The sequence below is a fragment of the Salvia hispanica genome, chromosome 5, assembly GCF_023119035.1.
Source record: "Salvia hispanica cultivar TCC Black 2014 chromosome 5, UniMelb_Shisp_WGS_1.0, whole genome shotgun sequence".
Classification (NCBI taxonomy): Eukaryota; Viridiplantae; Streptophyta; class Magnoliopsida; order Lamiales; family Lamiaceae; genus Salvia; species Salvia hispanica.
Genome location: NC_062969.1, coordinates 9,772,954 through 9,800,405, shown reverse-complemented (window position 1 = coordinate 9,800,405; position 27,452 = coordinate 9,772,954). Strand labels below are relative to the sequence as shown.

The window sequence follows — 27,452 nt, the reverse complement described above, 5'->3', positions numbered from 1 at the left end:
TTTGTTAGGTGGCATGATATGATTGGGACAGTGAGAATCTAATCAATCATGCTCAGCGGCGATTATTCCGGAATTAAACGTAGTTAATTGTTTTGTTGGATCCGTTGCATTGGGATATGCTTTCCGATACTAGAGAAGATGGTGGGCCTGCATCTAGATTCTTGACCAAATTTTGGGATGTCATCCAATTATTTTTTATTAATAAATTTATCACTTCAATTAGTATTTTATTATTAAATATTTTTTGTGGTTGCATGTCCTGAACATCATGTCGTCTACTCATTAAAATAATCATATCATATCGATTAATAGTATATTTTACGTGAGCGTAGGTTAGAATTTTTATAAAGTGGAGAATATGCTAGTAAAGCTTGATTTGTATTCCATGATTGCTTTCCGTTGATTTTGCTATTTTCTTCAAAGAGAATCACAAAGTTTAATATCGTATGGTTATTATATAGTAATAAAATTATGCTGTTTAATTGGGAAAATAATGTCATTTTCTGGAAAATATTGTGTTACAAAAATAATCATAGTATAAAATTGCAATTGCAATGTTGTAAAAATCTCGTGAATATGACGAATTGGATAAAATTAAGTTAAATATTGAATTATTTCACCCTATGCGGTATTAGCTTGTAGTTCAACTTCGGCAGTGTGGCTCCTTGATTCACGAAGTGGCATTTTACATTTAAAATATGAGTACAAAATACATAATTAAATATTATCAAGTAGTAGCACATACTCCTATAATAGATACTAGTAGGAAAGATCTTGAATATTTAGTACTACTATGGACATTGTTAGAACTAATTAGAACAATATAATTAGATCCACAAAAATTGGACAATATGTTGGGAGTCAGTTGATAGGCAAAAAAACAAAACGAATATGCAAATGTTGGCTGTTGTAGTAACAAGCGACATGTGATGCATAATTGTAATCACATGAAACAAATATACTATCAATTATATAATTCCCCATGTTCATTTTATGCATACATATTTAGTTGGGACAATGAGAATTGAAATCTTAAAATTTGTACATCAAGTTTGCTAGTTATTTTTCACTTATCCATGATATTATAATTGGGGTCGAGAAAATTTGTGTGATTGGTTGATGGATATCATGATTCATGATTAGTTATTGAAATTTGATTATTAGAGAGTTTTAATACACCCCTATAGTGTGGGTCATAATGACACATATGACTTCCATCACGTGGGTAGGCAAGAGGAGATCGATAAAAGAGATAGTAATTAGTAAAATACATCATCAACTTGGTCTCGCTCTGATACCATATTAGAAATGAGTCACTCACCCTTTAAAAGACCTTTTAAGAGGAAGGATTCTTCATACTTATATAAAGGAGCTAGGATCGTCACAAAGTCGACGTGTGACAAGATTTAAGAGTTTTAATATTGATTGAATATTAGTTCAGGCTGAATTCATTGTTCTAGTTAGAATATCTAATCGAACCAATAGTAAGATATACGAATATAGTTATACTCCATACTCGTAATTTGTTTTATTCGCACTCGATTGGCGTGCTAGCATGTTGAGTTCTGCTCCATTCATTTTATAGGATGTAGAAATCAGAAAAAATCCTAATTCAAAAACTGTTGGAATGACATATGCAAATAGCTAAACATACATTATGACCTTGGTGAAAGTGTTTTTTCCTAATATTAAATATTAGGATGATTCGCGAGCGTCTTGCAAGAGTCGTTCTTAAAATTATTACGGGTGCTAATTCGTTCAACAATAAGAGTCATATTTTGTCATTTCAGTATATTCTATAATAAGTCATATTTCATTTTTGCTATAAATAATGAGTAGATTCCATATTCCACTAACTCATTTCACTCACATTCTATTATAAAACTAATATAAAAAAATAGATCACATGATTCACTAATTTTTTAAACCCACTATTCTTTACCTACAAAGTTACAAACTTCATAGTCTTTGTAATTCTTATTTTAATGAAGAGTTCCTAGTGCATGAGAGAATTTGTATAGTTAAAATAGCAAAAGAAGCAATGATCATATTTGACGAGTCTCAAATGCGATAATAAAAAAACTCACTCAAGTTATCTTATAAATTCGTCATCACTCACTGACTCACTCTAGCAAAATGTGTATGCATAGGTACATACCCCAATAAATCGTACATACACAATTTGCAATTTATATTGCACTAATATATTTTAATTGTAGGAAACGTATTGAAACCAGCTATTTATATGTTATCGGTTTGAAGTAATATTTAGATAAAAAAAGCTTAAGTTGAAGAAGGGTGGTCAAGAATCTAGCAAGATGACATAAAAGTTCACAACCTAACACATACCAAGTAACTAACTATTTAATGCTAACACATATACTAGCAGATAGATAAAGAGGGCAAACACTCTTTTAAACGAAGCACATGGAAAACATGCATCGAAATCACAAAGCAAGCTAGACGCGATGTGGATAAGAGCAATAACTACAAACCGAAGACAAGAAAATGTCATCTTTTTAGTGGGTTTGATTTCAATTCCTTATAAATTTTTCCCCTTGGGAAGGGAAACTATGGACACCACCGTTTGATTCACCTAGCTAGCATCAACAATAATAACCTCTTCTCGACCTCTCATTTTGTATCCATTTTTTCAAATAGGAGTATAAATTTTTGAGTCATCAGATGGACCATGTTGTCTCGTAGAAGAGGGATCTCAATAAATTTTTATTATACTTGGATAAAGATACGCCCATCTAGCTAAGAAAGCACGAGACCAGGTCATTATGCAAACAAAAAAGGATAACTTTCCACGACTGCAACTAAAATACCACAAACTATTGAAAGACTTGCAACCGAAAATGACATAATCAACAGTCTCTTATTCCTCTTTGCAAAAGGCACATAATCTGCTTAAATTGAAGAACCCGAATCTAAAAAATATGTCCTTAATGTTGAGTCTTTCCTAAAGAATAAGCTACATCATGAATCGTGCATGTCATGAGGCAACTTTTATCTATGCCAATCTTCCATGGCAAACCTAATTGCTTTCCTCTTCATGTCCTACCATCAGATTAAAGATGCTATGAAATATTAAGTGTGGCAAGACAAAAAGTGGTTGGGACCTTATCTCTTACTACAAAATGAGTAATATATGGCTATGGGGCACATGGCATCAAACTAAACCGTAGATAATTTTGGTTTTGAAATTGATAGGAAAATTTTCATTAGTGTTTGGATCAATCTTATGTAGAGTTATTGGAGATGTTTGGTGGAAAATTGTTAGTGTTTTGTATGAGAGATTGTGATGCTTTGGAAACAGACACATAAAAGAAACCCTTGATGGGGGATTGCTCTTTTCATACTTTGAGTTCATACAACTTAATTAATTTCAAACATTTGTTGTATAGTTTTATTTTAGGGTGATAAAAGTATAAATTATTTGGCAAAAGGCAGGCAAACGTTCGTTCATTAGGTCATGATGGTCATCAATGGTATTGAGAAAGACTAATGTGAGAGAAAATTTAAATAAATTAAACTAAAAGTGCCGGCTAAAACACAGTAGCCTAGTAAAGTGGGATCTAATTGCAAATTGAAACCCTAAAGAGAACTTTTAAAAATAATATATGCAGGTAACATTTTTTATTGAATTTTACCGAAAAGAGAAAAAAGAGAAAGAGAAAAAAAGAAAGCAAAAGAATCAACAAACTTAAAGAATTCGGCCAATCATTTGAAGACTACTGCACATTTAGTTATGACATTGCCACCCACTAGTAAAAGATTATTAAGCAGTTGAGTGTGTGACACTGACAAGTGGGTTTTAATTTTTATAGATGTCATTCATTTTAATGATATAAATTAATACTAATCTCATAGTTGTATAAGAGAGAGATAGGAACATGGGCAGAGATACTTGGTTTTGTGTGAGATAGAGATGGTGCATTTAAGAGGTGAGAAAAGGTATGGGCAAATGAAATGCATAATCTGGATAGGATGACAAGTAGATAAGGGTGCAAATGAAAGCTTAGCTCAATACTCTGAATATAAACTAAAATGATTTGCACACAAATCCATTCCTAGCACATGCAATGTGTGTAAACACTTTTAGAAATGGGCTCCATTAACTTTACCTAATTATTTTTTGGTTTTTCTGACTTGACCTAACTGCTTGGCCTCATCAAATTCAATTACTCACTCATGAAAAAAATTCCTAACCACTAGTACTAATTAACCTTCCTAATTTAGCCCAAATTGGCTCTAATTACACGGAAAAAACGACACCTTAGACCTTAACCAGTCGATATGTAAGTAACAACACCTACATTGCAACCAAATCTCCTACCGAAACCCAAGGCCAAAAAATAAAAACACATGCAAACAAAGATGATATAGCATGTGTGTGTGTGAGAGAGTTGGTCTAATGGTAAATGGGTAATGCATGCCAAAAGTCTTAGGTTCAAGATCATCGTGCGGCGGTCTTTAAATTTATATTAATTTGTTTATAAATATAAAGAGTAAAGACCAAAATTGGTCCTGAATATATGTTCATTTTATCATTTTGGTCCTAAACTTTATCTTTTGGATTTTTTGGTCCTGAACATATGGAAATTTGATCATTTTGGTCCTCCGTCAACATTTCCGTTAATTTTTAGCAGTCAACCATTTTAATCACACTTTGCTTCTTTACTCAAATATAAAAGATGACATAACACTAAAGAAAAAAAGTATAGGGAAAACACAAATTGAGGAATCGCTGATTCAAGTCTCATCAGGTACCAACAACAACGACCATTATGTGTCACTAGACTCACCACTAACCACACCACTCACATGCAAAAGACTCCGTTAAATAAAAATATAAAAGGTTCCCAGTCAAGATAGGAAGCAAATTGTTGATTCCTTATAAAAAATATACTAGTAGTACTATTAGAGAGAAAGTAGAAATTGATGTAAATTAAATTATAGGCGTGCACACAAAAGTTGGATGATACAATGGACTCAATTTTAGGAATTACTTTGAGAGCCATTTTACGAAATTAACCTTTTTACAAACGATATTTTCTTCTTTACAAGCAAATTTCATTTACAAAATTTGCACATTGTGTGGAGTCACTTTCATCTATTAACGTTGCTAGACATATATATCACCTATATAATTTGATCCGAACAAAGTCCAAAACTTATGACATCCGTTAAAACGAGGACTTAATAAAGAAACAAAATAACATATAAAAGAATCCAGTGGCGGATCCAGGACTCATAAACGGAGGAGGCGAAATATATATTAGTAGGTTGATTTAGGGCGAAAATGAGAATATTTTTCGATTTTCGGGACGACATCGGGGCAAACGGAGGGGGCGGACATGATAATTTTACGTCCGAATAAGAGGAAATTAGTCGCACGGAGGCGACTGCCCCCTCCTGCCCCCTAGATCCGTCACTGCAAGAATCTATTACAACAAAAGATCTAATAAAAAATCACTTAATTTCGCTGAAAAGTGTAATTTGTTCAACAAGCAAATATACTACAGCAGATTAGTTTTTGAAGAGGCTTTATATAGCATCACCTTAATTGCAAATTTACTGGACCCACTCTCTGAATTCTACAATTTCATCGAATTGGTTAATGTGATAAGTTTGGATAAAATTCACTAGAAAGATCGATCTCCTAATCTTTAATTAACAATAATGAGTCCCTTCCACTCAATTTATAAGCAAATTTAATGTGATCTTTCCATTGGAATGAGTAAAATTAAATTACGACAATTAAAGATGGCAAAAATCGATTGAAAATAAATATAGTGGGCATAGAACTTCGTATGAAAAATAATACTACTATAATTTTTGATGTAGCATGGGGTATTTACATTTTTATTTTTGAAATATAGATAGAGACTAGAGAGATTGTGAGTTTGTGAGTCACTATATTATAAACTACAGTAGAGTTTAACAGTTGCCCAAATACTAAGTCCAATTGAATGTTAACGACGCATTATTGACTACGACTTTGACTTTGACTCTAGCATAATAAGGAATCAAATTTCATTTTGAGTTTCAAAAATTGACTTATCGTAGTACTTACGCTGGAATATCTCCACAACATGTTTCCAAATTCCAATAATAGTCTCATCCATATTGATGTTTCTTGCCGTGTAAGTTAGAGTATTGCGTAAATAGTTACGAGAAGAGTAATCAATCTATAATAACTACTACAAATATAGCATGTTAGAACATTTTATTATATACTAAGTGCTAATTAACGTGGTATACTATCCTCCTTAATCTAACCTATCGATTTGTTAATAGCACAAAGCTATGAGGCAAGTAGAAAACCATATAATTGCTTATAATTCTCACACAAAACACTTCAATCAATGAGCTACATAGGTTTTTTGTACAAATAGCAAACATGGTGTACTATTTTTTAGTTCTCCGGCTGTAATTGATAGACTAAAGTTTTTCTTAAATAGGAATTGGATATCGAACCAAATTCGATAATTTCGATTACAGCTAATCGAAAACTACCCTAATTTGATTTAATTATCAATTACATAATAATTAATTAACTAAATATGCATGCTTAAATATATTTAGAAAAATTATTTGGCCACAATACAATTGGCCATAATATGTACTCGTCCCTTAATACCTCTACTATAATAAAACCCTTATTTGGTTCCGGAATTTTGGAACCTTAACCGAACCACGGTTCTAAAAGTGACAGTTTCGGTTCGATTTAAATCTCACGGTTTCGGTTCGGAACCAGAACTGCCGGTTACGGTTTCCGCGGTTAACCGTCCGAAGCGAAAACCTTGGACATCTCTACGCACACCGGCTCACGGTATTTGTTTATTAAAATCATGCGTCACCTATATTCCCTTTAATTTATTTAGATCCATTCATAGTCAACATATGTAAGCCATTTCTTTTCAACTAAATTTCAAACTACTAATATAATAAAGAATTGATTGGAATTAATTTCTCTGTTAGACCTTCTTTTTCATTATATTTAATTTGTTCCATTCCGAATTCAATTCTTTTGGTCCACGAATTAATGCAAAGTTCAATTTCAAGTTTCCGACTCTTCGATTTATTCACAAATAAAATATGCAATTTGCTAAGTAGTTTGTCTTTCCATCTCTTAAAAGGCCAATAAAAACTTTTCTGTGGAGCTATGTATAAAGAATTCGATCTACGATACATCGATATATGTCACTATACGTCACTACTTTATGCAATCAAACTTTCATTAGAGTGAATCCCGTCGTGAATATAATACACCATTTTAAAATTTCAATTCAATCTAATGAATCCTATGACACGCCATTTTAAGAGAGATTGAAATAATTGGTGAATCTTGTAGATTAAAGAAATATAAAATGTTCGAACACTTAGAGTGTCCCCTGTTGTTGGCTGGGCAAGCCACAAAATCGTGGTCGGGCCACCAACGCCCATATTTTACACTATGGTGGACATGCCCAAACCATCAAATAAATTTTTTTTTTCATTTTGTGTATATTTTAACTAAGAAAATGAGGGAAAATAGAATTTGTGTAGGAATGGGGTAAAAAAATGGGTATATTTATAGAATTAAGAAGAAAAAAAATAATTGAAAATACGGAGAGCCGCGGCTCGTGGCCGCTGCAATAGGGAAGCCGCGGCCAACGCCCAAGAGCTGTGGCTGGGCCCGCGAGTGGCGGTCTCGTGGGCAACCCCCCCCACACACCAAAGCCCACGTTTCGCACTATAGGGAGCCGCAACCGGGCCACGGGAGAGCCACGAGCCGCGACTCTCCTATAGTGGACGCTCTTATTTCTTGTGAATATTTCAATAAATCCAATAGTAGAGTAGTAAGAAAGAGGGAAATAATGGTGTTATGAGTAGGATTAAAGTTTGGGATCTTTGACCTTCTCTAATAAGATGAAGACCATCCAAAGGCTATTTTCATTAAAAAAAATGTGTCCGCTGAACTAATAACACAAGAACTAGTAAAGTATACATGATTATTTAATCTTAGCTTAACAAAAGATTGAATGCAACAAATCTCTATAAAAAAATCCATATATTTGCACTTGGGATGTGATCAATTATACTTCCCATATCTCAAAAGAATATACGCTCTCTCTCTTTTAGTCCGTCATACAAGAATATGCATTTTCCAATTTTAGAAACTCTTTTATCTCTATTGATGTGAGATCCATTCTCTACTAACAACATTTTAATTACTTTTTATATCTATCTTTCTCTTCATTATCAATTATGCATTAAAATCCGTGCTCAACTGAAAGTGCATATTCTTGTGAGACGGAGAGAGTTGTACTTTAGATTCATCGACGACATGAACCATAAGTACATTTTCATTTTTATATTGTTTATATTTAATATGTAATCTGTATCATTAATTGGTTCCTATAAATTAATTGGTTCGACTGCAGGTGTACCAAACACGTCTTTGGTGTGACCTGACTAATCCTGCTCGACCAAGTTTGCCGATTAAGGCTGAAAGTCTCCCAATGAGTGGCGAGGCCTGGGACTTTAAGGTCACTACAGCTCCGCACTGCGACCAGTTGGTTTTGCAGATAATATTTTGATGTAACTAAATACAAAGATTGAACTTCACTAATTAACGTTATAAATGCTTAATCTATGCCATAAAATGCATTATACTCTAATCATAATCTCTAATTCTATGATCTAGAAAGTATCATTAATATACACTTGCTTAGATATTGCGTGGCCGCGTGGGTATATCGTAAATACTCTAATTATAGAGTTGTAATATCCAATATTTCGGGCCATTGTTAGAGTGGGCCAAGCTAAAGCCCAACCTATTAAATAATATTCATAAATTACAATACGGGTATATTAATTTCAAAGTTTTAACTGATGCTTATGAATTTCTAATTAAATTTTATTAATTCCAACATTTTTTTCATTTCTCATGGATGAACCCATGGCAGCAAATTTGAGAAAGCCAAATTAACATGTTAGTGTGAATATCAAATGAGCCATCTAATAAATCATAACCACAAATAACAATAATAAAACCAAAATAATTTGTGATAAAATGATCCAAAATACACAATAATTATATTTGTAATAGTTTATATGAGTTAGAATTGAGACGAAAGTTATAAATAAATGTATTAATTTTTGTAGTTAATGAGATTATATAGATGTATTCATTTTGTTATAATACTAGTATCAGCAGAGCGATATCCATGGCGGCGAGAGGCCTGCTAGCGCCGTTCCACTTTCACTACAAATTCCCGGCAGCGCCGCCCGTGCCTACCTGCATTTCGTGGCTCCGGGAAACCTCCCTCCGACGCTGTCGCCATGCTCTTTTCTTTTGCAGCCACAGCCGGCCTCCGGAAACGGACATTTCCAACTACAGACTTCAATTCGCCCAAAAAATGGCGATGGCCGGCCTCAATCCAAATCACCGCATCGGTAAGTAGCTATGCCCCTTGCAATTTGCTTATTTTTATCTACCTCTTCAATCAATGCGTATAGTTGAGCTTAACATGAACTTCCGACGAGCTTACACTTGTCCGAGTTTTCTCTCACTTTTTTTTCATAATAATCATAGTTGAGCTTGAGCTGGTCTCATGAAATATTAGAGCACTATTTTGTGCACAAAAGCAGTGTTATTGATCAATTATATATTTTCAGATCTTCTACTAACTTCGGCGACATGAACATATCATCAGTCGTTATTTTTTATTCATAAGGCTAGGTTCCTCTGATATCGGTAATATACTTTTCTTATTGCTCATTGATATCAAAGTTTAATTAGATGGCAAAAGGATTAGTTTCAGACTTATTGCAGTGCTTCCATGAACTATACTATCCAATGAAAACAGAATGACTGAACTGATAGTAAATATAACTTCTCCACAAGTCATTATAGACACATTATATAGAAAGGATTGTTTTTGCCAAATCATACATCAGGAAGAGGTCATCTTCCCTGGAACGGAGGGAGTATGAAATTAATAGAAACGAGTGTTTTTTCCATTTATTTTGGAGGTCATACATCAGTAACCCTGGTGCCCTTAGTTGTTTGAACTTCAAACACCAAAGTTATCATCTTACAAAGCGAAAGGGTTAAATAGTTGGTGCTATGTATGTGCTCTCTTTATATAAAGTTTTGATTGAGGAATACTGTTCACCTTATTCATTATGGTACACTGAAATTTATGTGGTTTTGTTTTTGCTGTAACATGGGGCTGTTGCTCATAAAGTATTTTGATTGTTTCATCCAGCAATTGCTGTGTCTGGCGGTCCTGATAGCATTGCTCTATGTGTATTAACCGTTGATTGGAAATCTGGCAACTCTAATGCTGCCAACAAAGGAAAAAGCAAGACCATTGATGGCCTCTTAGCAATTGTTGTTGATCATGGGTTGCGAACAGAAAGTGCGGAGGAAGCAGATCTTGTTCGCGGTCGAGTTTTAGATATGGGTAATTCTCTCACTTCGTATGTGGATATTATGGGATTAGAGAATGAAGCTCTAGTTGATGTCACTGGATGATGGATATATAATGTAGGCTGTCTTTAGGAATCAAATGTGAAGTTGCTTCCTGTAAATGGTTGGACGGGAAACCCAAGCTCGGTCACTTGCAAGAAGCTGCTCGAGATAAAAGGTGTCTTCTTATTAGCTAAATTTCCTTGTTTTATTCCTTTCCTGGACATGTAGCAGCAACCCCCTAATGACAGAGTTTACTCTAATATATGGTCTTAACTACTCAGGTATGAAATTTTACAGAAGATATGTATGGAGCAGCGGATTGGAGTACTATTGATTGCACATCATGCAGATGACCAGGTTTTCAGCATCGCTATTGTTCTTAGTTTACTTTATCAATTGTTTCTTTAACAGGACCTTTCAACTCTCAACTATCAGGCATATATATAGTCTTAATTATTGACTCATATGTGCCATTAATAGTAAATTGTGAACATTGTTATATAAAAAATGACTGACAGATCTTTATGGTCGAGATTGCATTTTTGTGACAATCTCGGTTGTTCTTTATCAGGAATTTTTTATTTCTGATGAGAAATCTAATCAATTTTTGTTGGACTAAGTTTGCATATTTTAACTATCAAAGTTTTTATAGGAGTACAAGATAACAGTAATGAAAATAAGAAATTAAGCTCTAAAATTAGTCCAATAACTATTCGTTCAATACAATGTGCCAATTAATACCCTTGTTTTAAGGCATTGATTTCCTAGCTATGTGATCAGGCACAACAACTTGAGCTAATTTATTATAGCACAAAATGTTATTGCGAACTGAGGTACATGCATGATGCAGGCAGAGCTTTTCATTCTCCGACTATCTAGAAACAGTGGTGTACTTGGGCTTGCAGGCATGGCTTTTACTTTGCAAAGGTTTTGGGAGTTTCCTGACTTTAATGGAAAAGAATCAAAAGCTCATAGCATGTTATTGGTGAGACCACTTCTAGAATTTTCAAAAGAAAATATGTATAATGTAAGTCTTCATCTTCTTTGTTGGTGTTATCGAAATAGTCAAACTTGTCTAGTTATTTTAGTTGTTGTCTTGTTTACTTTCTGAAATAGTCATAGAATGATTTGTTTTTGTGCTGCAGATATGTAGAGGTGGAAATCAACAATGGGTTGAAGATCCAACGAATAGGAGTCACTTATATGCACGTAACAGGATCCGGGAGTCATTGAGTAACATGTCGTGTAAGTCTTTTACATGTGCTAATCTTTCATCAAAATAAATAATGATGGCACAAGTGTTGTTGTGGAACAAGTCCGATTCTGTTGGTTCAATCAAGTGCTGTGTTAGCAAACACCAATTTTCAGTGTTTTGAATTCCAGCGAGCTTCTTATGGTGCTCTATCTTGTGCAGCTGTATTCAAGGCAGAGTTGCAAGCTACTATATCAGCATGTCGAATAACACGATTGCATGTTGAGAGAGTCTGTCGCCTCTTGCTGAACAAGGCTGTAACAATCGCACCTGTATGCTTCTTCCTTATTTAGGATGCTTTCTGTCTTTATAAAGATATCATGAAGCTAATTTAATTAAAAATGTTTGTACATAATTTGGTATATTATGCTAAAGTTAAAATTACCAAGAACTTGATGAAAACATATAGTATATGTAATACGAGGAAACCTTGCTTTTCCTGACGACTTGGTTCTCCCACCCCTCTTTCAACACCGATGCAGCATGGATATGCGGTGATTGATCTAGGAGTTCTCCATTTGATAGAAGCCAAGGAAATATGCATTGCGAAATTTGTTACTCTAGTGGTGCAGGTATTTGCTAAGTAACATTTCCTCGTTTCATAATTTGATGAGGTGTGATGCTCTAATGTTGGCTTAACTCCTTATGCCTTCTCTTTTGTGCTCATTAGTTCATATCACAGAGGCATAGGCCAGTTCGAGGGAATGGATTGAAGTTGCTGCTGAACTACCTTCATACTACCCCATGCAAGGTATAATGTAAATCTGCCTTTCATTTGCAAGCATATCACTGTATTATCTCATTTGTCGAGGTTTCTCCTCTATTTGCTCTAGCAAGGTTCAGATGTTTGTGCGGGAAAGTGTAAGCACTAATAGATTATTACTGCATTCCCACAGGCTGCTCTGACTGTAGCTGGTTGTTACCTCTGTCCAGCTCCAGGATCCAAAGGAACATGCGTTCTTGTATGCTGCTCTTCTGAATCGTCTCCACATACGATTTTGAAGCAATGTAGCCAGAACTGCTTTGAGTCAAGCGAGTTAGAGCAGATTGCACTGAAAATCGAAGAAACTGCAGAAAAATCAATGCCAGACCTTTCTAGTATTCCATTCTTGGATGCAACATCCTCCGAGGCTGTCCTGACTGAAGCTAAAATACATGGCATTCTTAGCAACTCCTCCTACGAGAGTATTGTTTCTCTGCAGAAGCAAGAAAGTGAAAATTTCAAGGCAGTGACTGAAGCTACCTTTGACCCTACGTCAGGACATAGCATATCATCTCCAAGCAGATTAATTCGTCCTGGGCAAGTAGGGTATTTCATGAACAGATTTCTACTTGACTGGAATGTGCCGGATGTCTCTGTCGAGAAGCTAGGCGCAGAAGGTCGTTGCTTTTGCAGTTCTTGCATATTCGGTGATGAGATGGTGGCTGAAGTGCGCTGCATGGTCGATGCAGATTGGATGTATCTTCATGATCTTTCCAGAACGACGAATATGGGAGATGCCTCATCAGAAAATGGCATGGTGAGAATGTATTATGCTAACTTATCAGCTGGTAAAGCACTGACTACTTTGAAGTCGATTCCAGTCGCAGCGCGACGAGCATTGCCTGTTCTTGTGAATTCTGAGGGAGTTCTAGTAAGCATTCCGGTAGGCAACTCCCTTTTCCTTGCTTTACCACATTCAAAGAAATGCTCGTATTTTTGTTGTTCGATTCCTATCTCATTCCATCATACCGTGCTAACAAGCATGTAATATGTCGTTCTTGCAGAGCATCGGCTTCTCGCAATGCCCTCATTTGAAGGCCTTTGCTGTTTTTAGTCCTAGATTGCCGCTAGGTGGAGGGCATAGCTCGTTTTGGTAGTATCGAGGATACAATACTCTCTCATTGAGTAGAAGTTTTTGTAGGTTAAAGTTTTTGCTTCAGATACAGTTCCAAGTAGTACATATTATGTGCCTTCACCATTATTCGATTTTTACCTCTTCTGTTGGTTTTCCAGTATGTAAATCGATATTATTGGAAGGATCTAATTGTGCAAAATTTACAAAATGAAGAATATAAAGGCAAGAAGTGAGTGATTATGAGAATAATTCAGTCTTCCAAACATAATATAGATCGAGTAATTTAATGGAAAACCCCTTCAGGCTCTTATTCAATAAAACCAAATCCTCATCTAATACTCTACTACAAATAAACACCACACTATAAAAACAACCACCCACAAGTAACTTTGTGGATGAAAATACAGGAGGTCATTAGTAGTAATTCAGGATCAAACTTTGCCAAAATACCATAAATTTCACCAAAACAATGAACTTAAATCGCTAGCTTCTGCCCTAGTCAGCTCGGGACTGGCCAGCTCGTGAAGATAATATGATTCCAACGATAAGACCATAGAGCGCCAAAGCTTCAGCAAAAATGAGAATAAGGATCATTCCAACAAAAAGCTTAGGCTGCTGCGCGTTAGCCCTGCAAAAAATTAATGATTGATTATTCAAAATGAAAAACAAACCAAAAACAACTAATGAATTTCCATAAAGTAGGCATTGTTTCTCCCAGGAATTGCTTATGAGGAGTTTAACTGCAAGAATGTTGAATCATCAAAGCTGCATAACTACAGGCTACAACATATTTAGCGGAATAAATGTTATATTATACTCCCTCCGTTCCACAGTAATAGAGGCGTTTCGTTTTGAGCACTCATTTTGAAAAAATAATAATAAATAGTTAAAGTGGAGAAATAGTAAAGTAAGAAAGAGAATATTGTAGATAAGACTCTTCACTACATTATTCTCTCTCTTACTTTACTCTCTCTCCACTTTAACTATTTATTATCATTTTTTCAAAACGAGAGCTCAAAACGAAACGCCTCTATTACTATGGAACGGAGGGAGTACTACATAGTAAAGTAAGTAGAGAGAATATTGTAGATAAGACTCTTCACTACATTATTCTCTCTCTTACTTTACTCTCTCTCCACTTATAAGGATGCAACTAGACGCCTTCACCATAAACATCTAGATGCATGACCAACGTTTAAAAGATAAATCAAAATCTAGAATATTAGTTCCACTGCTTATAAGTATTCAACAAGACGCTTTTACATCTATTCAGCAACATGCAATATTATTGAGTGCACGATGAAATCAAGAACAATCTTTTAAAGAGGAAGATTGCAGGGGTACAGTTGGTGTCTGGTTACTATGGCAAGCAAGAATAACAATTAGTTGATGAAGAAAAAAGAGCATGCAGAAATCACTGGCTGTGCAAATGATGATCCCTTCACCAAGTTTGATGAATGCAGGACTCAATAAGTATGAACCAAGTTTATTAGTTTAAATACACTCCAAGAATTCAAAAGAGTATTATCAACTTGAAAATCATCACTAGTAGAAAAAACAAGCCAAAAGGGACCATCTTATATTTCAAGTCTACTTTGAGATAAACACAATTCTCATATTACAAGTCCCCTATCCTATATTTTGGCCAATGAAAGTTCTGTCTTTGTTCCTTCCACTTCGAGGGAGTTCACTTTCAGTGATGGAGGGTTCAAAATTGAAACCAATCTACTGTTTACATTGATGGATTGATTAATTTTGAACTTGTTTGACCATCTTATACTTCAAGCACTCAATTCTATGTTTTATCAATCTTTCTATAACTTAGAGCAAATGAGCAATCACCTCCTTATAGTATGCAAAGGGATACTTTTATCCTCTATTACATCACCGAAAGTAGACGTGGAACAATTAAACTAAAGAAACCTTCCACACTGATCAAGTAATCCCAGAAGTTCAAACATTCCACTTCCACTTCCACCCAAACCAACTCACAGGGTAGCTGATCTTAAACTTGACATCCACCAAAATCAAACAAAACAACAGCAGACAAAAAACTAAAATTAAATCATAGTAGCAAACATGAAACAAAGCATACCTAACACCGGCATCTCCCACAATGCCAATAGCCATCCCAGCAGCAAGTCCAGCAAGGCCACAAGCCAATCCGGAAGAGAGATGAGCATAACCGTCGAAGAGGTAGTACGACTTAGCCTTAGGGTTAATACCGGTGCTGATAATCACAGCAATAATCAATCCATAAATACCCAAAACACCAGCCATAACAACCGGCACAATGGATTTCATCACCAGCTCCGGCCGCATCACCCCCATCGACGCCACGCCAACTCCACTCTTCGCTGTTCCGTAAGCCGCGCCCATACCTTCAATCGAAAATAAAAAGAGATCACAAATTCACCTCCAAATTCACGGGAAATTAAAATTAAAAACACTGAAACACAATTGAGCGTATAGATAGGGAGAGATCCGTGGAAAAACAATCCCGATCAAATGAATCACATCGAAATTCAAAGTGAGTGGGGATAATTGAACAAACAAATCAAGGAATTGCGGTTGGGGCTTACAGGAGAAGACGAGCGCGGCAGCGGCGCCGAGAAAGCCAAAGAAGGGAGCAGTTTCATCGCCGCTGAAGGTAGACGACATCTTCGTTTCAGATCGAATTCAGAGTGAAAAATCACGAGCAATTTCTGCTTGTGTTTGGATCACAAAGAAAGAAAGCGACAGAGCGAGTGAATAATGAGTTCTATTTTATCGCCAAATATAATTTGTCGATCAATTTAAAAATTAAAAATATCGTGGATCTATTCATCCAGGAATAACTGATACATATACATAATATTTTTAGGATTTTATAAATTTGATAAATAATTGGACAAGTGACCATAAACCGTCGCAATTTTACTTCCTGCAATTGAAAAAAAAAAAAAAAAGGTTGGTGCTGTATTTGGGCCTTAATATCAAACGGGCCCATTTCAGTTTATTGGCCCGGCCCAATTAGAGAAATAATCTAGTGCCATTTATTCAAATTTTTTAGATTGTGGCAGCTTCGTTTAGTAATAAAACAAAACTTTTCAAAGTATATTTATATAACCACCCTACTATTTAGTTTACCACCAAAGAGATAGTACAATACTATCTACTTTTTCCCAAGTATTACAACCATCTTATCATTCATCATGGAATACATAATAATGAGTACTTCCTTCGTCTAGCACAAAATATGCAACCACCTTACTAGACATTCATAAAAACTGTGCAACTTTCATTTTTTGAAATTTTTTCACTAATCAACTCATGTTATTTATAATATTGTTTTTTTTTGGACAGAGAGAGAGTATTATTTCCTAATTTGTCATTCTTTTTTATAGGATGGGTCTCCCCTTATTTATTGCCCACATGCATGGCTCACACTTTATTAGATCCTATAGAGGAGTAACATATATGCATAATCCTCATAAACTGAGATGAGTGAAACAAATGTATCAGCATATCTGCAGATTGCATAATATAATCCTACTAGTCTAATTTGTGCACTTGAAGTACGTGGAAATAAATGGGAGTGGGGCCATTTGTTACCTCAATTTATGGACTTCTTTCCTAAATGAAACTAATGGATTCATACTTTTATGGAGATCAAAGAAGGATTTGATCATATCATGAAGGAAATAGCATCCATTATTGGACTGAGTCTTATATACGGAAATAGAGCATTTTAGAGCCGGAGTTAAGATCTTTGTGCGCATTGACACGTATGTTTAGCTTGGGAATTAATCACTTAAATTCTAAATTATTCTATGTCATGCTTCAAAAGTTTTGTATTTAATTTTTGGATTTTGTGAAGAGTAAGTACTAAATGTCTAAATCTAATGCTGGGTGCAAATTTTCCAGACGTACATTGAATGTGAAGAGAATTTTGAGATTGTATTATTATACTATTAGGCATGGTATAGTAAATTAACAGGTCCAACTTCCACATGAGTTCCTTACTTCTGTGATGCAGATATATATATATATACATTCCACTTAAAACATTAGAAAAAATGGAAAGTGCAAATTTGAAAATACACAAACATCTGATATCAAACCAAATCAAACAAATACAAAGGGTGAAAACCCAATAAAATATGATCAATGATGTGCTTCCTATGATCTATCACTCAAACTTCCTTTCATCTCAAACACATAATTCCTTCATTAAAGAAAACGCATATTTTTATTTGGCAGCTTAGACATAACACCTTGCTAGCTGATATGCATTACTAATTACAGTTTCGGTTTAATTGTTGAAAATGATCAAGGGTGGTGAGGGATGCTTGGAGGCAGCGGCGGGTAGTGCCCGAATTTGGGGTGGTGGAAGTACTTTGGCGGGATCTTCGGGATTGGCGGGAGTGGTGGGCACGGCTTCTTCACCGGTGGCTTGTACACGGGCACTGGTGGCGGGAGTGGCTTCACCACGACTGGCGGGCATGGCTTCTTCACCGGGGGCTTCACTACTGGTGGCTCTGGCTTAGGCTTGTAGACCGGTGGTTTGGGCTTAGGCTTGTGGACTGGTGGTTTGGGCTTGGGCTTGTAGACTGGTGGTTTGGGCTTGGGCTTGTACACTGGTGGTTCTGGCTTAGGCTTGTAGACCGGTGGTTTGGGCGTAGGCGTGTAGACCGGTGGTTTAGGTTTAGGTTTGTACACGGGTGGTTTTGGTGTGGGCGTGTAGACGGGGGCGGGTGGCGGGAGAGGCTCAACAACGGGTGGTTTTGGAGTGGGAGTGTAGACGGGGACGGGTGATGGGGTGGGCTTGTGGAACCAGGGGTGGGTGTAAGGGGGTAGGGTGGGTTTGGGGAGAGGTTTGAACCATGGGTGGGGAGGGAGGGGAGGGTGCTTCCAGTAGGGCAAGAATGTTTTGGAGGAGCACAATGTGGCTGAGAATTGGAGGGTTTTAGCCGGGGCGAATGTCGTCTTGCTGTTGGTTTTTGACTTGAGGACGATCTTGGAAGCCTCAATGTCGTTGTGGGCGGGGCATGGGAGGGCGGCCGCGCTGTGGAGCTGCGCGTAGCATTTGTCGTTGAGCTTTTGGGCGAGGGCGACCTTGAACTTGCCTTGCTCGTCGACCTCCCCGGATCCGAACCGCTTGACGTCGCCGTTTTCGAGCTTGCAGTCGATGGTCACGCGAAGTCCTGCATCATGTTTACTCGAGTCAAATACCGTGACTTACTGTATTCTGACATCTTAGCTAGTAAGACGTTTCTCTTCTATTTAATAAATAAGTCAAAGGTTGCAGTCAAATAAAACATCATGGGATTATTTACCTTCCACCAACCTAAGTCCATGAATTGAAGAACTACAAATTTATAAAGAGAGAAAAACACACATTTCACGAGAGAGAGATTGGAACCTGAAAATGCCTGAGAAGACTTGAAGTTATTCTGGCTACAATCAGCACACTCAGTGGTTCCAACAACCTCAAAAGTCTTGTCATCTGCACTGCACAAATTCACTGCACCAAACAATATTAAAGACAAGAACAAGAAGCTCTGACATAGGGAATGAACCCCCATTTTTTGGGACCTCTCTCAACTCAAATAAATGATTAGAAATAACCCACAAATATTTGAACCATATGAGTTCTTGAATGAAAATGAAGCACAAATGACAATGTATATATACACATATTTGTAGTAGTGTGATTTCTTCTGGCCAGTTGTTTTTGGTTAAGTTAATCAAACCGACAGTAATCTTTAATGACATCACATGAGATCAGGTCCCATTGATCATGACTCCAAATAAAAGCATAAAATAACCTTCCATAAAATTCAATAAATTTGAATATCATTTCATGGTAATTAGTGTTTCAAAATCACTAGCTATCTCAGCATACAGAAGTTTAGATTTTGAGATTATTGGACTCAGGTAAATTTTAATTAAGTAGCAGGAGTATGTTATTATAAAGAACTTATTTAATTTGAGATTATTGGGCTCTTGGGTAAATTTAGTTTAAATCTAAGTAAGAAAAAAACCCAGCTATTTAGCATGAGAATGTGGCCACATGCAGAGGACATTATCACACTATTTAATGAGGCCTCAACTGTTTTCTGTAAATCTCTTAACCAATTTAATTACCCCATTTTCTCACCTAAAAACCTTTTTTTTTGTTCTTTTTTATTCTTGTAGAAGGTCATTGGTAGTGGGGTTGTAGCATTGATGATTTGACAGCAATTTTCTCCATTTTTTATACATAAATTTGGAATCGACACGGTTGGGAAGCAGAAAAGAAAAAAAAAAACTCATTTCTATGGTTTTTTCTTTTTCTTTCTATCAGCAATTCACATGAATCAACTTAAATGTTTACATTTTCCCACCAAATTTTGTTATAGTTTGAATCATAATGTACAATAAATACTATGATGACATTCTCAAGTTTTAATTGTATAGTGCGCATATTTTGTACAAACGATGGTAGTAGCTAGTACATTGTAATGATGTTTTTTTTAATTGATCAATGTAATGATGTAGTATTGAGTAAATATGGAATAGTACATTATTAATTGGTTAATTAATGGATTGAGATCCAAAACCTTCCAACCCAATAGGTCTATTCGATTATTTTATTTGTGTAGGAATAACTTTTAAATAAAAAATCAAAACCCTATATTAAGGTTAAATAGATCATTGAAAATGTGAGCGATTTTGCATGTGTTTGCACTAAAAGTGGGGGTTGGAGAAAGAGATATTTCAACTAATTAAGGTTGCTAAGCTTAAATGCTTGTTACAAGTCCCACATTATATGTTGCTCCACTTTCATCCTAAACATTAATTTGGGCTAGCTATATATTACTTCCACCAGTTATAAATTAATTAATTTGACCAACAAATTTGTGTAGAAGTAACTAATGAATTATATTCTTTTATCCTATCTTTTAAAATTACGCGAGTATTCACATCATATTATTCTTTGAGTTGTACGATCATAGATAATTATTTATTGTATCGTGCAATATATCTTTGGATGCAATAAATATAGCACGTCAAGAATAAGAATCATGGTGGCCTTAAAGCATTATATATAGTCTTCTCCAAGGAGGAGAAATCAAAATTATTATCCATAAATATGTGTAAATATGTTTTAGGTACATTTCGTTAATTGGTACTACTACAATATAAAAGAAATATTTTTAAAATCTTGTCGGAAGTGGTTAGCAACAAATTATGAACCTAATACCTCCAAATTCAATTAATGCAAAAAACTTAGTTGCTATTTGACTAAACACTAAAAATTATCGATTGGGATGTGTATCAAATCTTTATCACATAATATATTTTCCCTTTTCCACAAATTTTGTCTAGGCATGTCCATTAACTAAACGTTAATTAGTGAGATATTAATGGGGTCGCATACTGATGAGTGATGATGATTGACTTAGAGCGAAATTTGCCTTTTAATACCTCAGTTTCATGTCGATTGCAACATGCAATTTGATATGCTGAATTAGTTAATTATTTCGATATGAAATGGCCTAGACAATTGGAAAATCCATGTCGGTATTTATATACTTTTATGCACTAATTATGAATTTTGGTCAAATTTGTGTTCATCCCACAACTTTAAAATTGACTGTAGAAAATAAAATCATCAATTTTAATATATTTCTCAATATTTCACGGATTTAATTTGCGTAATTTGAATATTTTAACAACCTTGTCGGAATTGGTTAGCAACAAATTATGGACTTAATACCTCAAATATCCAATTAATTCAAAAAATTAGTTGCTACTATTTGACTAAAGACTGGAAATTATCGATTTAGATGTGTCTCAAATCTCTATCACAGCCTTTTAATACCTCAAATTTCATGTCGATTAATACTCCATGAAATTAAATGGCCTTGACCATTGGAAAATCCATGTCAGTATTAATGTAAATTCATTTACAATTTATGAATCTTGGTCAGATTTTTTTTCATTCCATAACTTTAATTAATCGTATAAAGAAAAATTGTAAATTTAACATTTTTCTTATAGATACAGATACAATTTGGGTAAAATTTTATCAATTGTGTGGCATCTGAAAATTTTACTCCAAGGTTGAGACCATCTGCGAAACTATTCTTTTCGACTCAAAGCAATTGAATCAACCATTTTGCCAAATAAAAATAATAACTTAGCAAATAACTCAATCACGTCTTTAATGCGAAGCATGTAGCATAGGGCTGGCAATTTTTGACACGACACGATAACACGACACGAACCGGCACGAAATTAATGGGTTTGGGTCAGAGCTTATCGTGTTCGTGTCCTTATCGGGTCGACCCATTAAGGACACGAAAATTTCGTGTCGTGTTCGTGTTGGGTTCGTGTTATCCGTTAACAATGCGTGTTCGTGTCGTGTTCGTGTTATCCGTTAACACATAATATTTTAATATTATTATTCTTATTAACACATAATATTTTAATATTATTATTCTTATTATTTTCATTTTTCAATACTTATTTTCGTGTCATTAATGGGTTCGTGTCGTGTTCGTGTCGTGTTGACCCGAAACGGTTCGTGTCGTTAATGGGTTCGTGTCGTGTTCGTGTCGTGTTCGTGTCTGAGGGTAGCGGGTCGTGTTCGTGTTTGAGGTTTTCTTAACGGATCGTGTTCGTGTTTGTTGTTATCGTGTTCGTGTCGTTATCGTGTCGACACGATAACGACCCGACACGCACGATAATGCTACATTTATAAGTCATGGGAAATTTGAGAATCCTGTTTAAATTCATTATTTTTTACACTTGGTTTTTAAAATTGCGGGACGGTAGAGAATTTGACTAGAATTCGTGGTTTTTCTGGCAAATTGTTCTTTTTATTATTATTATTATTATTATTTTTATTTTTTTTTATTTTTTTTTAATTTTTTGTTTATAAAGTTACCTTTCAAATAAATTTTAATAAACTTTTTACTTCAAGGACACATATATGCATAGATTGTGTTTGAAAACAAGAAAATAGAAAATCTTCTTTGATTATTTACAGTACTTTCCTATTATTAATATCACGATAATATAGGTAATTCGTTTTCTTAATTCGTCTAATTCATAATTTATAAAAATAAACCACAATATAGAATAGCACAATATAAATATTAACATAACTAAAAAGGAGCCATCAATTTTAAATATTAAAGTAAAATAAAACGCATGGATAATTTCTCTGGGACATCAAATCATATAGATGACATTATATTATTCAACACATTTGCATGATTTACAAATGTCAAGTTTAATATAATTGTCGGCTTCACAGTCATTTAAATCACGATTCACATTCATGGCCTTAAATTTGCCACTTAACTGAAATGAAGGCGCGTAATTGTCGCCCTTTTCTGTATCATTAATTCATTATCAAGATATTATTTTTCTAGAAAATATCTATTTTATTTAATTGTTTATATTTTTTATAATTTGAGAAACAAGGTCATAGTTCAATAATATAAAAAGAAGAAAATATAAAATGTGGATGAGGTTTGTCTACCCATCAGAGCTAAAAATATCTATTAAATTTCTGAGTTGTAAGATGCAATTATGATGAACCTCTCTTTTCATTGTGATTTGGTGAGGTAGTTGAGCATTAAATTGTACCCATATTTCTTTTTGTAGTATTATTATTTGTTTACGTGATTTACAGTCGATTAATCGCCGCAAATGGTATTTCAAAAATCAATTTATTTCCTATTGACATATTCCATGAAACCCTCCATTTGAATCAAGAAAAAAATCGAGAAAATAATGCAAATCCAACGACGGACGTCAAATTATTATAAGAAAATACTATTATAAGACATACTATGTCTAATAAGTAGGAATATAAACCGGGTCAACCTAGGAGGTTGCAGGGTTATAATTTTATCGAGTTATAAAATTTTCAACTTTAATTCTAAACGTCCCGATTTGGACCCGCCCAATTGTAAAACTTTAATAATAAAATCATATGTAATCTAGTGCATAATGATAAAAACTACTCATGTATTTATAGAATGAAAAATAGTATGTATGCTTAAACTCAAACATAACTAATATTGGAGTATTAATTAATAATGTAAAAAATATGACTTAAGATAGTAATGATGTCGAGAAATCTTGAATTACTGAATAACTTTACATACAAAAATAAGTGATGATGAATTATGACACTAAATATCTAATTTAAAATTAAAATTAAAACTAAATAAACTTAGTGTTAAAAAATTCAAAGTATGTTTTAAAATTCAAAATGTTTCTTATACTCCTAGTATTTAAATTTTCTAATTCATTTTTCTATTGTTATACTAATAAAACTTTAACATATATGTATATTGATTTTGCATATTAAATATAAAATGGTGAGTATTTTTTATTTATTATTTATATTATTAAAATCATCATAAGTCTTATATAGTTCACATAGATCCAACCCATCGAACAAACTCATTGGATTTAGAGTCAACTCTATTCGGGCTGCGGATTAAATTCGATGAGGGATAAATCAAGTTGTAATTTTATAGTCAGAAATTTTTAGCCTAACTAGAGAGAGAGAGAGAGAGTTGTGTGTGTGAACACCAAATTGATTTAGCAGATGGAGTATAAAATTTCAAGAAAACAACAAACAGAATAACCATAGTCTAACAAACTCTCAAAATTTTACAAAAAAATCCACAGCTTCGCAAAGTCAACTCAGTTGGTTTGGCATTGAACGATAGCTCAAATTCTAACAAAGAGAAAAACATAAACTGTCCCTCGCCTTCCTTGTAAACTTGAGCCCGTCTCTCCAAAGCGCGGCTGCACACCTCCCTCTGGTGTGTATATGCCACCTATACTGGACTCGTTGCAAGTACACATCTACTTCTTCTTCTTCGACTTGTTCGAGTTAGATTGAGCATAAGCGGTTCCCTGGACACATGAAGACGTATTAGGAACCTCCGTCTTTTTTCAAGGAAAGAAAAATAGGCTTTAATAGCAAACTCAAAGAATACGAGAGCTTTCAGACAAACCTCCAACCACTCATCCCTCGAGGCATCAGTTGTTCCGGTTCCAACTTCAACCTTTGGTGCCCTCTTAGTTTTCTGAGAAGAGTTGGTGAATAATTAATAGATGTTTTCACAAATATATAGTGGGTGTAATACAGATACAGCTTTAGGGGGAAAATCCAGTATTCACCTTGGAGAGATTCTGAATTTGGCCACGTATCCAAAATCCAAGAAATCCGAGGAGGGCAATTCCAAGGCTAAACAAGAACACTGATTCAACACTGAATATGCCACCTGGCTCACTCACTTCAATTGTCCCATTGTAGAATGCGCTCTGGTAAAGCTGTTGGTTGATCTCATAAACAATAGTTGCCACAAGATCATACTCACCAGACTGCAGGATTAAGGAAACACAAAGCCATGCCAATTAAATCCAACCTCAAAATGCAATGGTAGACCCAAAGGTACCCTTAAGTATTCAGCAGACTTACTTGCAAGAACTTGCTTACGGCAAACATATAAGGGTAAGTTGCTTGAACTGATGGAGGAACCGATGCATTGTTAAAAGTCTAGCAAATCAAAATATTTAAATCATCAACATAAGTCCTGGGAGAAATTAGTAAAGATATCACACCTAGCTTTCATGTATCGGACTGAGCATATCTTTGCTCTCACCATTCAATGTGGCACCAAGAATATTACAGTAATAAGTATCAAATCACACATATATATTAACATCTGATTCTACATGAGATTATACAGAGTTGCAAGCATTTTCCATAAGTAATCTGCTCCACATTTATAAAGAGGTCTTAACTCAAACTAGAATAAAATTTAAAAATTGGATGGTTAATAAAGTTCCAGTGGCATGTCTATAAGCCATGACCATAAAATGACATAAGAAGTTTGTAAGATGGGTTTCTGACAGGTTATCCATATAATCGTGATACAATGATTCAGTATATGCTTCCATATACCAGACAGACTATCCACAGACAAAATTTACAACATCAAAAGTTTAAATGGCACAAAATATATACCTGCGTGGAAAGATTCTGGAGCAAGTACTGATGCTGGTAAGGGAGATGAACACTAGCTTGAATGGCAATGACATTAATAGTTGATTCCCCTGCATTATATAAAATTACATCAAGTCTAGAATCAAATATATGCTGCAAGAACCATCATAGAGCAAGTGAAAAATGGAGGCAAGGATGATGGAAATGTGGAATAGCACTAGACGAGAACGAATTTATAGACTAAGCAGCTACATTCAAATTTCAGAAAGCTAGGCAATATATACACACAACACACACCATACAACCACTTTAAAAAGTCATGCATAGACAAAGCATTACCATCATTTTTAATTCCAGCAAGAAGTTCACTTTCTTCCCCAGCTACAACAGCTGCAAAAAGATATAAAAATTTCAGAAAGCAAGTAACAAACAATAGATAGAAGTACATCAGCTGCTCTTCAAAAAAATCATTACATATGCTGACTTTGGATATCGAAGACATAAAAGGCCAAGACAAAATCTCAACAAAGGTAACTAACCTTTTGAGGGATTGTTAGGGAAAACACAAACAGTTTCCACCTCTGGAGCTGGACTATAACTCCCAGTACCAAAATCTTGGACATCCTCATTAACAATCCCGAGATCCCCACCTTCCTCCGCCGAATCAACATCATTATCAATGTCTGGCTCACATCTTGCAACTACAAAGGATAACAAACATATACACATTAAAAAAACTGGGCTTGAAGTATGGCACTTATTGCAGCAGAGCATCAAACAAGAGACCATAAGAACTAACTCACAGATCAGAATAGACACAAAGGTAAAACCAATAAACAGATATCCATAATTTGGCAATCAGTACAAATATAGACCAAGGGAACTCTCTACTAAAATGAGCAACTGCAAGCAATAAATGGAGAACAATAGCAAAATCAGAAAATGACATCTCCTATATAACTGGTTTGACGAAGGAATTAGCAAAGAGTAAAAAACCCATGTTTGACTTTGGAAAGCATCGAAATTAAAATGCTGAAGGAGAACTACGACGGGAAAAAAATTAGCACAAATTCAAATCTCAATCATCACAGCATCAACACAACCACTGACGCTTACTCAAATCTATACAACCGCACACAAATTTAATAAATAGATCAAATAGCCTAGCGATCAAAATCGACGCAAAAACATGAAAATGCAGTCTCGATCTAGTTAAATCTCGCAACGAGAAAACGTCAATGCAATATAAAAACCCATAAATCAGCTGCAAAATTGAAGCTAAAGCTCAAAATTCCCGTGCATGTGCATGCATAAGGGCATTGACCAACACTTTACCAGTAATAAAACAAAAAAATAGTCGAACAGGATCGAGGATGGCAATTACACGATGTAATCGAGAATGAAATGAATTTGGATATGAGAATCTTACCTTGCAGAAGTGAGGACGAGAAAACGAGCAGCGCGAGGATCAGAAAAGCCCTAATTGTCATTTTGGATTCCCTTTATTAATGGTTTTGCCCCAAATGTGAGAGAGAGGAGTAATTGAGAGCGTGAAGCACGAGAAGGAAGAAACGACTTTTTATCGCGTGGACCGAAGGACAAAACCGTAAATTCGGCTTACGTGCCACAGTTTCAATTCTTATTACCTGCGTCTGAGTAAAAGAGGAACTAACGCAGCTTTATAAAGACTATTGCAATTTTAAGAAAAATAATTAGCTATTAAAACTAATTAATTATAATCAGTTGGCAAGATTTTGAAATTTTACAGTGGATTATTTTCCCTTGTTCACTTTGTATAGATGAAGCGTTATAATTTTTTCTTCTGTCAATTTAGTCCGTAATTTGGTAAGAACGAATGTTATATTCTACTAGTAGTATATATTC

At 34.9% G+C, this 27,452-nt stretch overlaps 4 protein-coding genes across 6 annotated transcripts; 1 reads left to right on the top strand and 3 right to left on the bottom strand.

Moving 5' to 3' along the window:
- The first annotated feature begins 9,208 nt into the window (after positions 1-9,208).
- On the top strand, positions 9,209-13,692 carry LOC125190535. 3 transcript variants are annotated; one of them, XM_048087861.1, is made up of 11 exons: positions 9,209-9,450; positions 10,266-10,463; positions 10,562-10,646; positions 10,753-10,828; positions 11,322-11,456; positions 11,617-11,716; positions 11,886-11,995; positions 12,206-12,295; positions 12,394-12,474; positions 12,620-13,369; positions 13,491-13,692. In XM_048087861.1, exons 1-11 carry the CDS (start codon positions 9,222-9,224, stop codon positions 13,581-13,583), a joined length of 1,947 nt encoding a protein of 648 aa, XP_047943818.1. In that variant the 5' UTR covers positions 9,209-9,221; the 3' UTR covers positions 13,584-13,692. The 3 variants fall into 3 exon arrangements, with proteins under 3 accessions (XP_047943818.1, XP_047943816.1, XP_047943815.1); XM_048087859.1 differs by having other exon boundaries at positions 11,322-11,498; positions 12,406-12,474; XM_048087858.1 differs by having other exon boundaries at positions 11,322-11,498.
- A 151-nt stretch (positions 13,693-13,843) lies between these two features.
- Positions 13,844-16,363, bottom strand: LOC125190537 (V-type proton ATPase 16 kDa proteolipid subunit). The gene is made up of 3 exons (XM_048087863.1): positions 16,144-16,363; positions 15,657-15,942; positions 13,844-14,189 (listed from the first exon to the last, which is right to left on the bottom strand). Exons 1-3 carry the CDS (start codon positions 16,220-16,222, stop codon positions 14,057-14,059), a joined length of 498 nt encoding a protein of 165 aa, XP_047943820.1. The 5' UTR covers positions 16,223-16,363; the 3' UTR covers positions 13,844-14,056.
- Positions 16,364-17,633: 1,270 nt separating this feature from the next.
- LOC125190536 (extensin-like) lies at positions 17,634-19,211 on the bottom strand. Its single transcript, XM_048087862.1, has 2 exons — positions 18,966-19,211; positions 17,634-18,747 (listed from the first exon to the last, which is right to left on the bottom strand). Exons 1-2 carry the CDS (start codon positions 19,126-19,128, stop codon positions 17,873-17,875), a joined length of 1,038 nt encoding a protein of 345 aa, XP_047943819.1. The 5' UTR covers positions 19,129-19,211; the 3' UTR covers positions 17,634-17,872.
- A 4,920-nt stretch (positions 19,212-24,131) lies between these two features.
- On the bottom strand, positions 24,132-27,146 carry LOC125186508 (translocon-associated protein subunit alpha-like). The gene is made up of 8 exons (XM_048082879.1): positions 26,998-27,146; positions 26,108-26,269; positions 25,908-25,958; positions 25,590-25,678; positions 25,041-25,118; positions 24,740-24,943; positions 24,574-24,645; positions 24,132-24,472 (listed from the first exon to the last, which is right to left on the bottom strand). The coding sequence occupies exons 1-8, from the start codon at positions 27,056-27,058 to the stop codon at positions 24,422-24,424; spliced, it is 768 nt and encodes a 255-aa protein (XP_047938836.1). The 5' UTR covers positions 27,059-27,146; the 3' UTR covers positions 24,132-24,421.
- Between the last annotated feature and the right edge of the window lie 306 nt (positions 27,147-27,452).

What these genes read in the sequence shown, in the direction of transcription:
- LOC125190535 (XM_048087858.1), top strand. Translation starts at nt 9,222, where the DNA reads ATGGCGGCGAGAGGCCTGCTAGCGCCGTTCCACTTTCACTACAAATTC. An exon ending in CAATCCAAATCACCGCATCG is followed by an intron (nt 9,451 to 10,265) that starts GTAAGTAGCTAT and finishes TGTTTCATCCAG; the next exon opens with CAATTGCTGTGTCTGGCGGT. An exon ending in CACATCATGCAGATGACCAG is followed by an intron (nt 10,829 to 11,321) that starts GTTTTCAGCATC and finishes TGCATGATGCAG; the next exon opens with GCAGAGCTTTTCATTCTCCG.
- LOC125190537 (XM_048087863.1), bottom strand. Translation starts at nt 16,222, where the DNA reads ATGTCGTCTACCTTCAGCGGCGATGAAACTGCTCCCTTCTTTGGCTTT. An exon ending in TGCCGCGCTCGTCTTCTCCT is followed by an intron (nt 15,943 to 16,143) that starts GTAAGCCCCAAC and finishes TTTCGATTGAAG; the next exon opens with GTATGGGCGCGGCTTACGGA. An exon ending in GTGGGAGATGCCGGTGTTAG is followed by an intron (nt 14,190 to 15,656) that starts GTATGCTTTGTT and finishes AATTTTTTGCAG; the next exon opens with GGCTAACGCGCAGCAGCCTA.
- LOC125190536 (XM_048087862.1), bottom strand. Translation starts at nt 19,128, where the DNA reads ATGGGGGTTCATTCCCTATGTCAGAGCTTCTTGTTCTTGTCTTTAATA. An exon ending in GTCTTCTCAGGCATTTTCAG is followed by an intron (nt 18,748 to 18,965) that starts GTTCCAATCTCT and finishes AACATGATGCAG; the next exon opens with GACTTCGCGTGACCATCGAC.
- LOC125186508 (XM_048082879.1), bottom strand. Translation starts at nt 27,058, where the DNA reads ATGACAATTAGGGCTTTTCTGATCCTCGCGCTGCTCGTTTTCTCGTCC. An exon ending in CCCTAACAATCCCTCAAAAG is followed by an intron (nt 25,959 to 26,107) that starts GTTAGTTACCTT and finishes ATCTTTTTGCAG; the next exon opens with CTGTTGTAGCTGGGGAAGAA. An exon ending in AAATTCAGAATCTCTCCAAG is followed by an intron (nt 24,646 to 24,739) that starts GTGAATACTGGA and finishes AACTCTTCTCAG; the next exon opens with AAAACTAAGAGGGCACCAAA.